Source organism: Phalacrocorax aristotelis, chromosome 6 (genome assembly GCF_949628215.1).
Source record: "Phalacrocorax aristotelis chromosome 6, bGulAri2.1, whole genome shotgun sequence".
Lineage (NCBI taxonomy): Eukaryota > Metazoa > Chordata > Aves > Suliformes > Phalacrocoracidae > Phalacrocorax > Phalacrocorax aristotelis.
The window spans coordinates 34,386,742-34,400,869 of NC_134281.1; the positions used below are offsets into that span (position 1 = coordinate 34,386,742).

The window sequence follows — 14,128 nt, forward strand, 5'->3', positions numbered from 1 at the left end:
AATGGCGGCCGGCACCTCCCGCCCGGAACTACAACTCCCAGCAGTCCCCATCCCACCCCGCCCGCTCTGCGACGGTTTCCCGCTGGGGCCGCAGCCGACATCAATCAGCGCTCGGCTCTGTGGGGCAACCTGCAGAGAAGCCTGATAAAAAAAAAAAAAAAATTGAAAAAAATTCTGTCATGTCGGAGCGCTGTTTCTTAAAGTGTCCCTCGCACCGGTGGTGATGGCGTTCCTCGCGCTCCCTGCGGCCCAGGCGTTTGCTGTCAGCCGTCATTTATTACTACGGTGATTTCTCTTTAAAGGCTTAGTCTCAGACAGACACCTCAGCGGGGTCTTTGGAGGGGCGGGGAAAGAGAATGCCACTCTCTTGATTCGTCGCAACACTGGAGGGGAGAAGCCAATCTGCGCCGGCAGCTGGGGCTGGAGGGGCGTGACCACCCATAAGTGCGCAAGCTATTGGTGGGGGCAGAGCGAGGGGGTGTGGTGGTGTGTCTGGGAGGGTGACGCGTATCCTTCCAGCTCAGCGCGTGAAGGGGTAGGCGGGGTTGAGGGGTCCGGTTGGGCGGGCGGTAACGGCTGCGCTCGTGCCGCTCCAACGGTCGCTCCCCTCAGCAGCAGCAGCCGCCGCCACCCCCCCACCTCCACCCCCTGCGCCTCTCCCGCTGTCCCTCTGTCCGGGAGGATGCGCCGCCGCTCCCCGGCCGCTGCAGGTAGACGGGGGAGACGATGAGGGAGCCGCCCCGCCGGCTCCTGGCCCTGGGCTCCTGCCTTTTCCTCTGCGCCGTGCTCTGGTGAGTCCCGGCTGCGCCGCCAGCCCTTGTCCCCACCGCGGGGGTGGGTGTGTGGAGTGGGGGCGGCTCCTCCGGGCCTTCCCGCGGTCGAGGGCGCCATTGGGGCGAGGGAGGTGCTTCCCTTGGAAAAATAGTAATGTGTTATTGCGGTGGCAGTGCACGGCGTTGCATTAGGGTAAAGGCAGGGAGCACCCCTCGGGAGGGAAATTTCTCCACTCTAGTGGGGCCACATCTGGAGTACTAACTGCGTCCAGTTCTGGGCTCCCCAGTTCAAGAAGGACAGGGAACTACTGGAGAGAGACCAGCGGAGAGCTACCAAGAGAATCAGGGGACTGGAGCATCGCTCTTATGAGGAAAGGCTGGGAGACTTGGGTTTGTTCAGCCTGCAGAAGACTTGGGGGGGGGGAGAAATCTTACCAAATCTTATAAAGATCTAAAGGGTGGGTGTCAAGAGGATGGGGCCAGACTCTTTTCAATGGTGCCCAACGATAGGATGAGGGGTGCAATGGGCACAAGTTGGAACACAGGAAGTTCCACCTACACATGAGGAAAAAATTCTTTCCTTTGAAGGTGACAGAGCAGTGGAACGGGCTGCCCAGAGAGGTTGTGTAGTCTCCTTCCCTGGAGACATTCAAAACCTGCCTGGACACAGTCCTGTGCCCCCTGTTCTAGGTGTGCCTGCTCATGCAGGGGGGTTGGATGAGGTGATCTCCAGAGGTCCCTTCCAACCCCTATCATTCTGTGATTCCTGCTGCTGTGAGTAACAATCATTTGTTATGTTTGTGGAAGTGAGCAGTGTCAGGTGTGGAGTTATTCCTCAAGCACCAGGAGTTCAGAGTTAGGCTGTATGTGTTTCCATGTGTGTTTTGTTGCCACTCTGTGCTTTTAACTGGGAGGCTTGCTTGCTTTTTGAATTTCAGGCTGAATGCTGGCTGTGTTCTCTGAAAGATCATCGTGCCTGATTCTTGAAACAGATTTTCTGTGGCTGGCTGGAGTTGTTAAATTAAAGCAAAATTAGATGTCAAAATCCCTTTTATTTTTGCATTGGTAATGTCTTTGAGAGTATTTTTTAATAATGATTACCATAGCTGTATCTTGTTCCAGCATCTACTGTTTACTTTGTTTTCAAACTTCCTTAATGTGACATTTATTGGAACACAAATATTAGGAGAATATATTTCTGTATGGTAAGTTCTAAGCTGCTTAAACTTCGGCCTCCTTTGAACTTTGCGACTCACTGTTGGAGAAATGCTAGCCAGTTTCAACAGCAAACTGCAAATACTGAAAACTGAACAGCAGTAGCAGTTGTTAGAGATAACTGGGTAGCTTGTGTATTATTTGAATGTTTCCTGTAAACTGTTGAAGTAGTCTATTTTAAGAAAAAAGTGAAATAGTAGTGAAGTCCTGAGTTGTCTCACAGTTGATGCTAGCTGGATAAGGGAAGGGGAGTCCAGGCATCTCTTGGTATGGAATCCATTGCAAATGTGGTGCTGACCCTTGCACTACTGGGTTTGGACAGTCCTGGAGCAAATTTGGTTTGTGTCATCACATTTTTATTTTTAGGAGACAAAACCAGTGAGTCTAAGTAGTGCTTGAAAACTCTGTCGTCCTGTTCACATTTAGCAAAATTTTAAAAGGAAAAAGCTCCTAGCCGTGTAGGTTAACTGAGCTGTAAACCTGATGCAGCTGTATCCAGGCAGCTTTTCTTTTACTTGTTGGACAATGAAGTATTTTCTCACAGAAGGCTCTACTTGTTAGGAAGACAGTTTTTGTTTTCTTAGTGTGTCTTGAAAGCTGATAGCCTGTTTCTGCCTCCTGGTAGTTTGTTAATGAAGGTGTTCTCAGCCTGATGATACATAGAGTAATTGTTGTGTTCTTAGTCTGCTGTTTTAATGAAACTGTTTGGCTTTAGAAAAAGTTCAGGCACCTCAACCATATTGATAAAGGAATATCATGTTCAACTAGTTGAAATAATATACTACTTCTGTAAAGCTCAGACAATTTCTGTGTCCATCTTGGGTGTGTTTAGCAGAAAAATTGAGCCGAGTTTTTTCTTACCCTTTCTAGCAGTGCCTTAACTGATCTCAGAGCTTGCACTGGAGTATCCCAAACCTTTTGCTATTTAAAAAAAAGAAAAAAAAAAAATTCAGGCTGTGCGCTCACTTTGCTCATTCTGGCTGCTTTTGATTAAAGAGACAGTAGTTTAATTTATATGTTGGGAGGGGTATGACTCTAGTTCCCTGGTCCCTGTTGTCCAAACATAAATACCCATTAGAGAATTTAAAGTCTCTGCAGGATGGCATCGCAGCTTGCCTTAATTTCAGTAGCTGTGTCAGATTTGTAATTGAAAAGTCTTGAAGTCTAATAATTCTTGCCTTGTTGCTGGACTATGCGACATGATAAGTTGTGATGTATTTAACTTTCTCCTGAAAGGAAAATCATCAACTTTTTTTCACATAAGCAGCTAAGAAACTTTAAATAGTAAATGGAAGGTTTTGTGTTATAAATGTTGGCGTGTGTGATTAGATGTGAGCTTTTTTAGTTTAGTTGTCTTGAAATGTAATCTTCAAAGGAAAAGCTCTTTTCTTATAGATGGAAATAGTGGTCAACAGATGATCAAATTAAAAACAAAAGCAGGGGAAAAAACAAGACAACAGAATTGCTAAAAGAATACTCTCGGGGCTACTTGGACTCTGTAGCTTTTTTTTTAAAAACCTGGACTTTGTTTTATTTCTGGATAGGCAGTTGCTTCTTTCTTTGAAACTGAGCTTAAAATAGGTTTTTTTTATCTACTGTAATGCATTTTAAAGCTTGCCTAAAGAAGTTGGTCCAGTGGAGAAATATCAATTGGTAAAAATCAGGTGAATAAAAAAAAATTGGCTTAACTGGAAACTATTTTAAAACATCTCATCCTGTAAGTTAAAAATGTGACTGTATATTAGGAAATGTACAAAAACACCACAAGCTTGAGTTTAGGGATTTGTTAGCTGGTGCCTTTTCAATAAAGGCAATGTGGTGCTCTTTGGGAGTGCAGGATCAGAGGGTTATTGGTACTTGAGGGTTTCTGAAACTGCATGGAACAAACACAGCTTGCTGACAAACCTGAGCCAGCAAGGTTGTTCCAAGTTGTGGTGGGTTGGCCCTGGCTGGATGCCAGGTGCCCATCAAAGCTGCTCTGTCACCCCCCTCCTCAGCTATCAGGGGAGGGAAAATATAACAAAAGACTTGTGGGTCCAGAGAAGGGCAGGGAGGGATCACTCAGCGATTACTGCCGTGGGCAAAACAGAGTCAGCTTGGGGAAATTAGCTTAATTTATTACCAATCAAATCAGAGTAGGTAACAAAGAAAAAAACCAAATCTTAAAACACCATCCACCCCTCCCCTCTTCCCAGGCTTAACTTCACTCCAGATTTTTTCTACCTCTTCCCCCACAGTGGTGCATGGGCATGGGGGTTGGGGTCAGTTTATCACATGCTGTCTCTGCAGCTCCTTCCTCCTCAGGGGGAGGACTCCTCACACTCTTGCCCTCCTCCAGCGTGGGGTCCCTCTCACAGGAGACAGTCCTCCATGAACTTCTCCAACATGAGTCCTTCCCTTGGGCTGCAGTTCTTCACGAGCTGCTCCAGCATTGGTTCCTTCCATGCGGTGTGGTCCTGCAGGAACAGACTGCTCCAGTATGGGTACCCTGTGGGGGTCACAAGTCCTGCCAGCAAACCTGCTCCAGTGTGGGCTCCTCTCTCCATGGGGCTGCAGGTCCTGCCAGGAGCCTGCTGCAGTGTGGGTTTCCTACAGGCTCACAGCCTCCTTCGGGTATCCACCTGTTCTGATGTGGGGTTCTCCACAGGCTGCAGGTGGATACCTGCTCCACCATTAACCTCCATGGGCTGCAGGGTACAGCCTGCCTCACCACGCTCTTCATCATGGGCTGCAGGGGAATTTCTGCTCCGGTGCCTGGAGTATCTCCTTTCTCTCCTTTACTGACCTTGATGTCTGCAGAGTTGTTCCTCTTGTGTATGTTCCCTCTTCTCTCTGGCTGGACTTTTTCCCCCCTTCTTATCTACGGTATTCCAGAGGTACTACCACCCTTGCTGATGGCCTCAGCCTTGGCCAGTGGTGGGTCTGTCTTGGAGCCGGCTGGCACTGGCTGGGTTGGACATAGGGGAAGCTTATAGCAGCTTCTCACAGAAGCCACCCTTGTAACCCCCTGCTACCAAAACCTTGCCATGCAAACCCAATACACAAGTGGTTCAAAAGAGTGGGATAGCTGCATTGTTTTAGAGAAAAACTTTTGGTAGAAGTAAGGCTTAGGAATGTAGTGCTTGAAAAATAATAGGCATCTGTGGAGACTTGAGCTTTGACTGTACACAACAAATGACAAATGTTGTCCTGAATTTACAAAGATTTTTTTTATACTTCGTTTAATCCCTTTGTGTGGATGATCATAATGTAAAAAATAGTTTTAAAAAACATGTAATGCTTCATAGTTTCACAATATACAGAGCTGAGTAAGTGGAGTAAATTCAAAAGCTTATAGAGATATTAGTACGAGCTTAATTGAGACTAGTGGTGACAGTTTTTTGAACAGTAACCTGTATGAATTGTTCTGACATCACCTTTTGCCTGCTATAAGCTGCAGTTTCAAAATGTTAGCTATGAGTTTAAAGAAATCATGCATACACTAATTTATCTTTCTGTGATTCATTCTGGGATTCATTCTATCCCAGAAAGTGCTTATTCTGATCTACTTGGCTTTTATGAACTCTTATCAGCCTGGGTTTTACAACTGTGAGTAGAAGGAAGACAGAGATTAAGTGCGTGTGCATGTCAGGATTCTTTAGTTGTTACATTGTGAGTATGCTGCATCAGTAAAGTAAGGCTTGTATCAAAGTGACTGGGCAGCCAAATGTGCTGTTTCTGGTGGAAAACCCCACACCTAGTAGCTCTGACTCTGAAATCCTTGAGAGTGTGCCTTGAAAACTGTAAAGGTCAGGTTGGGTCAGTGGTGCAGCCAGGAGTAATGCCTGGGTACAAGTACATTGGAAGGGGGTAGATGTTGATATTGCTTTGTTTTCTTCCCTAAACATTAAATGCAAAGACTTTCATGAATTTTAATGAGAAGTATTTCTAGGCTTGCATTGCAGTCTTCTATGTTTTTGAAGGAGTGCTTGGTTAGAGCTTCTGTAATGCAAGAGCTCTGAAAAACCAGTGCTGTATTGGCGGTGTGATAACTTCACTAGTGTTTGTTTTGCTGCTCCTGTCCTGCACAGGCGAAAGCTATGCAAGCCAGATTAGAGATCACAGCAGTAGAGGTTTTGCTAACTGAGCAGTTATTGGCCCTGACTCTTGGCTTAAACCTTGAGCTTGCATCTGTTAATAACAGAAGGGTGTTGAGTGGTAAAGTTGGGGAGAGGCTTGTGTTCCAGCATAACACACCTCTTACCATAGAAATCCCCAGCAGAGTGTACTGTTCACAGGTGACTGCCCTAATGATCCAGATAGAACTGCTAGTGTAACTCTCTTGTACTGAGGCTCAGAATTTTACCTGGTGATTCTCCTCTTGTGTAGCTACTTAAATCTCTTTGGAAGGCTGATGCTAAAATAAGTGTTCTGTGTGTGCATTTTATGGCTGGAAGAAATTAAGCGATCTGGGCACTGTTTATTAGATGAAATTTTGTTCCAGGCATCGGGCTTCAGAATGAAGAGTATGTTTGTAGATGCAGAGTATCTTTTTTGGAGGTGTCTTTACTCTGTAGTTAAGGTTGGGACAAAAGTTGCTTTGTAACTCTTGGTCTCTTAAAAATCAAATATGAATATACCTAGCTTATAGCCTGCTCAAGTTGAAGGTGCTGTATTCAAGAAGGGGCTGTGGTGTCTTATGCAAAACAAATGCTTGGCTCATTCAATCATTGAATATTCACTTTCTAAAATTATTTGAAAATCAGTGAAGTGCTTTCATGCAGCATCTTCTAAAAGATTTGGCCTAGAAACTTCAAATTTGCTTGTTTGTTATGCAAGTGGTGTACTAAAGTGGCATGTACCCCTTCAGGAGGTTGCTGTGTTGAGGTGTAAGACCCTGCCTGTTGCAATGGGGTGTGCCTTACTTCAGCGCTTAACTTGAACTTTCTGAAATGTCTTTCTCTAACCTGTTATTAGTTCTTTTTAATTTTAATGTTCTTATTGCTGTGAGTAGTTTATAGAATACTTTTTTTGCCTTTTTGCTTTTCTTCTCTTTAGTTTTCATTACTAATCCAGCTTTTGGTTAAGTCTGTACTTCTCAGGGGGAGGATGTACAATGTCTTTTTAATGCTTGGAGGTGCTGACAGCCCTCTGCCTGAACAGGGTGTTATTTCTGAGGATGAAAACTTTTGGATGAGAGCAGGGTAATATAGAACTACAGGTATTAAAACTTTCTTGTAATTCTTGGTAAAAATACTGAGCTGGTATAACAGACAGACTGATCCCAAAGCTAGTGCGAAGAACTTTTGCTTGTGTGAGTGATAGTATTGGTATAAATGACTTAAACTGGATTGGTATAACAGTAGAAGGCTCCAACAGTTCAAAATCAGCTTAGGTGCTCAAAGGAACCTTCCTGGGTTGGGTGAATTTTGGAATGGTGATCAAGATACTGTTGAAGTCCTTTAAAGGTAAAGAGTCTATTAAAAATACATTATAAAATGTCTGGGAGTTAGGTGATAGCAGCTTTACAGTGATCTTGGGCAAAATTCATGTTGCTAAATTTAATGTTAAAACTCCACTCTTTGGCACTGTGTTAAGCTGTGTTGCATTAACCATGAGTTTTAAGCATGGGGAGTTGGTGCAAAGCAGCTGATGATGACTCTGAGCCTACCTGTAGTAGTGCTGCAGTATCACACCTGTGTAGGCAAGCTTATGAATTTAAGCAATGAGGGAAACCTTCAAAGACATTAAGTTAGACATTACGACAGACTCTAAAGGCCTTAAAGTTTAATCACAGTTCATGGCTATTCCACTATTTTCCTGTAGTCTGTGGTCAGTATCAGGTTTTATTGTATTTTTCCAGAATGTGTTCTTTTCCCCAAGCTCTGGCATTAAAGATAGTAACTAGAGTGTGCAGTGTAGGGAGATACTCTTAAGATACAGTCTTCAGTGCAGGATTACAGAAGTCTGTTACCAAGAATCACTAGGACATGCCTGTTCCTTTGAGCACTTCCAAATGGACACCTTTTGAAGGCTAGGGTTTGTGACTTCTGTCCTGCTTTAAGTGCCTGAAATAGGGTGCCTGGATAGGTACTCCTTTGAAGACAGGAGTAAGAGGTATGTGTTTCAGTGTCACTTTGCAGTATGCATCTAATATAGGCTGTTGGCTGTTACGTGCACTGTATCAAAACACTGTATCATTATAGTGCTGTGAAGGTGGCTGTTATCTCAGCAGCCTTTTCTAGGAAAGGATGAGCGAAATATTGGTAGCACTGTAAGAGGAATGAAGAGGTTTTCCACTGTTAGTCCTCAGCTCTGATGTCTGTTGTTTTACTTGGGACAGCAGTGGACAGTCATGGATAAATGGTGTGTTCTCCCTCTACTTGGATTTTTATCTCTGAGTATACAGTAGCTCAAAGCTAACCACCTTTTCCCCCCTCAGAAGTTACTGGCATGTGTTCATGGTCTGAAGATCAGATTGGGGATGCAGAGAAATGTGTGGTTGAAGGTGGGATGCAGGGCTACCCCTTCAGGCAGTAAAGAAATTAAATCTGGTAAAATATATGGTGTAACTGTAACATTGGTTTGCAGTCTTTGCATGCTAGTGCATTTAAAATGCTGAAAGCTGTATTTTAAGCTGGTGGTTGGAATCTCATTTTCTGAAGCTCTGAAACTCAGTACTGTCAGAAGTATCTTTGTGTTGGTCTCCTCTGAATAAGTGAAGCAACTGCCTTTTTTGTGTGTCGCGTTCCACTTAGGAGATGGTTTGGAGAGCACATTCTTTGCAAAGAGCGAGTAAGATGTTGGAAACCTAAATTAATTGCAGAATACAATGTCTTGTTAAAGGATTTGCCAAAAAGCTCCAATTTCAGTTGTTTTGGGTTTTTTAGCACACGAATCAAGTTAGTGGATAGTAGTAGGAAATGAGATGGTATTAGTGCCTTGCTGGCAGCTTCCTTGCTTAGTCTAGATCTGTAGATCTTAGTCTTCAGCTTTTCTCTCCCTTAAAGAGCCATTGTAACTTTAAAAATTATCTTAGTAATGGATGCTGCTCTTCTGTAGTAATAAATGGCTTTTTGAATGGATGGGGGGTGTGTGGTTTTTAATCAGCATTAAGGAAGATAAGTGTTGATAAATGCAATGAAGAGCCATTAATTTCTACTTCACTTGCAGAAATGAGTGTTGTGTCTGGGGACTGAAGTGGTCAGTGCATTGCTCATGGCTTTCTTCCTCTGACTGGTTGAAATAATGTTGCTGTCCTATAAGCCAGGTCTTCATTTTCTGAGATACAGTTCTCAAATGTTCTGTGGGTCCTTTTAAATGCCGGTCCCTCTTGCTGAACTCTTCTGAGAGAAAGGTGGATTCCACTAAGTTACTGGGGAGAGGGTGAGGGTTCCCTCCTTTTGCTGTTTTATCTGCATTACCAGTGGCTGGAAGGCAGATTACTGCTGACTTGAGTCTGGTTGTGGGGCTGCGGAGCTCCCTGCTCTTACAGAGCCTTCTTTCTCTTTGACAGTTAGGCTAGTGATAGCAATTACAGACCTGCAGGATTTGTTTAGAGCAAAAGATAATCTCCTGCCTTCCTGACCCTTTCACAACTTCTGTCATTTTTTTTTTACCCAATTAATAATAAAAAAATTATTCTGTAATCAAGAACGTAAGCTTCAAACAACAAGTAGATGCCTCTCCCCCCAACACTGATAGGCCTGCTCTGCTGGCGCTCTGCCCCCTAGGTCCAGAACCCACCCACCTTCTCTTGCACAGGCCTATTGTGAACTGATCCTATGAATATTTTCCGTAGAGAAGTGTCACACAGCAGGGATGGTGACATCTTCATTCTCCCTTTTAGCTGTTGGGCATCGGCACATATGCAGCTGTTGGTAATACAGCCCTCTGAGAGCTGTGGAAAGTGTTAGAGATCATCCTGGAGAGAGGCTGTTCACTGAGCGTTTGAGGAGGGATTGGTAATCAGTACACTGGTGATAGCTTGCTTTTATTTTCCCTCTGCTTAAAATTACCCTGTCTCACAGGTGTCCAACTGTAAACTGTTTTGAACTGCTTCACTCTCCAGTGTCCAGAAATAGGTCTTGTTTGGGGACAATTTAAGAAAACTCTTGAATCATTTAGAGAACAGATGTGTTTGAACTGAATCTTGTGTGAGTGTCAGTGGTTTTTGTATGAAGCGTTTGGAAAGAAAATCTTCGGCTGTTCTTCAGTAAGACCAAATTGTGGAAAAACTGCTCTTGCCTTCAGATTTTTCTAATTTGGATTTCTTTGGTTAGCTGTAACTTGTATGATTGATTTTTCTTACCAGTTTTATACATTCTGCTTGATTTTTATGCTTGTTAAAACAGTTGTCAATAGCTGCACTATCTCTGATAGACTTCTGCAGCCTCCTTCACAATTACTTGAAGAGTTTGAGCCAAATTAGAACTGGATGCTCTTTCACATGAAACCTACACTGTGATTTCAAAACCACCTGCACTTTTGAATTTCATTGCATTCCTTTTCAAAAGCCTAACAGCCATCTGTAGGTCATAGCCAGTTCAAATATTAGAAAGGGTGCTGTACCATTCAGATGGGGTGAGCAGACTTTCTGCTTCAGCATGTGTCTGCCCTCCCCCCACCCTTTCTGTGTCTGGGCTTGCAGCTTTTGCTTTTGGGTTTGTGCATGTCAAGCTGAAAAATTCATGGTGTATTAGAGAAAATAGCTTTTAAACTACATTCATGATGATACTAAGACTCATACTTAAGTTTTTGTTCTTTGTGATTTAATAGCAGCTTCTGTTTTGAGTCATACTTAGCAAAAATGAACTATTGAAAACTTCTGTATTTGTCTAAGTCACTAACTGTTGGTTACGTCTTTGGACTGATCTCTTGAAGTATTTCTACCCTGTTACGTCATTTGAAGATGTACCTTGTACCTGAGACAGTATATATAGTGACTAATCTCCAGTACTATTTGGGCATTAGATCTGCTTGCTTCCAAGTCCGCACTAAAATACTATTCTTTTGTCATGAGAAGGGGAAGGATGCAGAAGCTGCTCTACTTCCACTGGACGTACTATGCAAGTTTATTAAACTCAAGGGGAATTCTGTTCTCAGTAAATGAATACTTAGGTTTTCATGTCTGTTGTGTTTCTGCAAACAGCACCTCTGTTAAGCATTTCTCTATGCCATTTGGCTAATTTTTTATTATGGGCTGTGTAATTTATCAGCCTGTGGCTACAGCAGCCTGTTGAATGAATATGCAGAATGCTGAAAGACAGAAGAAAAAGTAGCAGTGGTTCTGATAAGGTGATTAATTTGAGTTATCACAGAATGGATGGTCTGACATGGCCTTGCATTCTGTGGATTTGTGTTCTTAATACTCTGTTGAAGCTTGATGGCAGCAGTTGAATGATATCCTGCCGGCTGCACCCTCTGTTGCAGCAGGGCTTGGGTTTTCCTGTGGGTACATGCATGCACAGATATATAAACTGAATTCAGTCCCCTCCCTTGCTTAGAGGGCTCTTGGGAGACGTGAAGCATCATGTTTGGATTGGAGAGTAGACTGAGAAGAATTTTTGAAAATAAGCAAATTGGATATTGCACACAGGTTATGTCAGAATAGCTTAAATCTATGAGCTGACAAGCTGCATTCATGCTCTGATAAAGCATGACTTGTTGCGTTGAAAATACCAGTATATTAAGGCAAGAAATGTATGCCTTTTGTGCTAAGTGCTTTTTGTGACTGCAAGTGCTAAAGTAGTTATTAATGTGGTTGTGAAAGTATACCTTGTGTTTTAAAATGCTGATTCACAGCCAATTATATCTTTCCTTTTCTACATTAAGGGACTTAATGTTGCTCTGTACAGCTCAGTGACGATCCCCCCGTTAGTGTAGGCAGAATAGGAAATAATGTTTTTGTGTGCATGTATATTAAAGGGGTGTAATGAGCTACAGTACATTCTGTACAAATTTTCGTCTTTCTCTTGTATTTTTATGAAGAACCAGGGAGTTGTCATAGCTGGAAGGAGAGACCAAAGGGACTGGAATGAAGAGCATGAGAAAATTTCTCCATGCAATGAGTGAAATGACTTTTCAGAAAAATAAATTACCTGAACTATTTGCATAACTAATTTTTCCAAGTGAGAGCTAGGAAGTAAGGCTGTAAAAGTCTGGTAACATTTCATTCAGTCTCTTAAATATGTCATGTGCTTAGGATAAGACAGGTTTGATGGAGAGCTTAAACCAAACAAGTAACTACATGACAGGATGGGAATTTAAGATAAATGATAATGCATACACCTCATTATCAACTTAACTGAGATGTGAGACATTGTCCCTGCTTCAGTTTCCAGTAACTGCAGCTGCTTATGCTTGACTTGAGGGCTTCCATTTAGTTCAGAGGAAACCTGTTACCTCAAGAGGAATTATTGAGGTGCAGTGGAGTTGAGACAGACCTGGGACACCTTAATTGCACAGATCCCACAGTTTCCTTGTCTCCTGTTTTCTCTTCTTCTGGTGGTAAGACACTTGGATTTAGAGTGACTAGTACCTTGCTAACACTCCCTGCTGATGCAGGTGAAAGAGGAGCAATAGGTTTGTAGCTCAACAACAAAAGCCCAATTTTGTGATTGCCTGCAACCTGGAGAAGTAGTGCTCTCTGTGTGTGCATATATATGTATGTATATAATAATTTAGTACTTGACTGGGGTCTACTGTGGCATGGGTTCCTCCTCGGTGGAGGAACCTACACTGCATATACTTTCCAATAAAGGTGATCTTCAGGTTTTTAAGACAGGTGGTAATACAAATGCTAAACACTAGGATGATCCCAGTTGTGTAAGTGGATCCTGACCTACTAATATTCTTACTATTATGACTGACTGTTAAGGCTGTTTCAGTTTTCAATACGTATGTAAGGTGGTAGATCCAGATTTCTTGTAAGCTTAAAGATCTGATGTAGACATGTCTCCTCTTAAGAACAGGAGGCCCTTTTTCAGAATGCAGAGTGATGTTTGTGTAGATTCACATACTGATCACTTGGCTATCAGGTAAACAGTATTTCTTGGAAAAGCGTCTGGCTTTAAACCAGCAGATGACTCTGTTCAAGTGTAGTTGAAAACTCCACTAAAAGCTCAATTTGCATAGTGTTTTACTGGCCTCATTTGAACTCTGCATGAAGACCTTTGCTGGCCTTTGGGCCTCCAAGCCTAATGGTTTGCTGTACAGGTGTTATCTAGGATGCGAATAGACCATGCACTATAAGCAACAAAAAATATTGTTCTGATTCAAGTGTTTATAAAAGTTGGCTGTTTTTTTTGTGGAAATATTTCTACTGAGAAGCAAAATTGTTTAGAGCTGAAAGTACAAAATAAATCTGTATGGAGGTTGTAGCTAAAGCCAGCACCTGGTTTGCCATTTGTCTCTACATATTCATTGGTTTTTGCATGGGCCTTTTGTTTAATATACTTATTGTCTCTAATTCTCTTAAATGTGCTTGACGGTGTTGACCATACAGAATTTTCTCAGGTATGATCTGTACTGGAAAATAAGGAGCTTTATTTTTTTAATCTGTGGCTTTAGTTTTAGCATGGTAATAATCGTTGCTAAAGATATTGCATTACTATATGATGAAGGATATAGTTGATTCAAATTCCTTCTAACTTGCTATAACCTAACTAATTTGTTTCCTGGTATCACCCCAATAACTGTTTCGCTGATACTTTTGTCTGTGTAAGTAGTAAATTTATAGTGTGTTTTCTGTTATAATTTATTAAAATTAAGTCTTCCAATAGTTTTGATTAATTAGTATCTATGAACTGCGCGTGTGTGTGTATTTTATGTTTTAGGCACCTCATGGGAGCAACTGAAAAAAGGTTGAGGGAGACATTGCTGAGGGAATTTAAACATTTAATTATTCATTTTAAATCAAGACTTTGCTCTTTTTTTTTTTTAATAGGCTTCCTACTTGGCATGTCTTTTGTAAAGACAGTCTTTCATCAGCAGTGCAGTATGCTTCAGGTGATGCTTGTGCCCTGGCAAATGATGATGAAAATGTCCGGGAAAAGGTATGCTGAATGAATCATGTCAATTAGCCTCTCAGTCTGACTTAATATTAAATAAAAAAAAATTGATTCGTGCACTTTGATTTGTAGAGTCTTCTTCTTGGCCAG

At 42.4% G+C, this 14,128-nt stretch overlaps 1 protein-coding gene across 3 annotated transcripts in view; it reads left to right on the forward strand.

Annotated features, from left to right (window-relative positions):
• The first annotated feature begins 522 nt into the window (after positions 1-522).
• Positions 523-14,128, forward strand: part of SUCO (SUN domain containing ossification factor) — a 43,667-nt gene continuing 30,061 nt past the window's right edge. For all 3 annotated transcript variants that reach the window (XM_075097096.1, XM_075097097.1, XM_075097098.1), the window contains exons 1-2: positions 523-791; positions 13,915-14,023. In XM_075097096.1, coding sequence (XP_074953197.1) covers positions 727-791; positions 13,915-14,023 — 174 coding nt within the window. In that variant the 5' untranslated portion in view covers positions 523-726. The remainder of the gene's footprint in view (positions 792-13,914; positions 14,024-14,128) is intronic.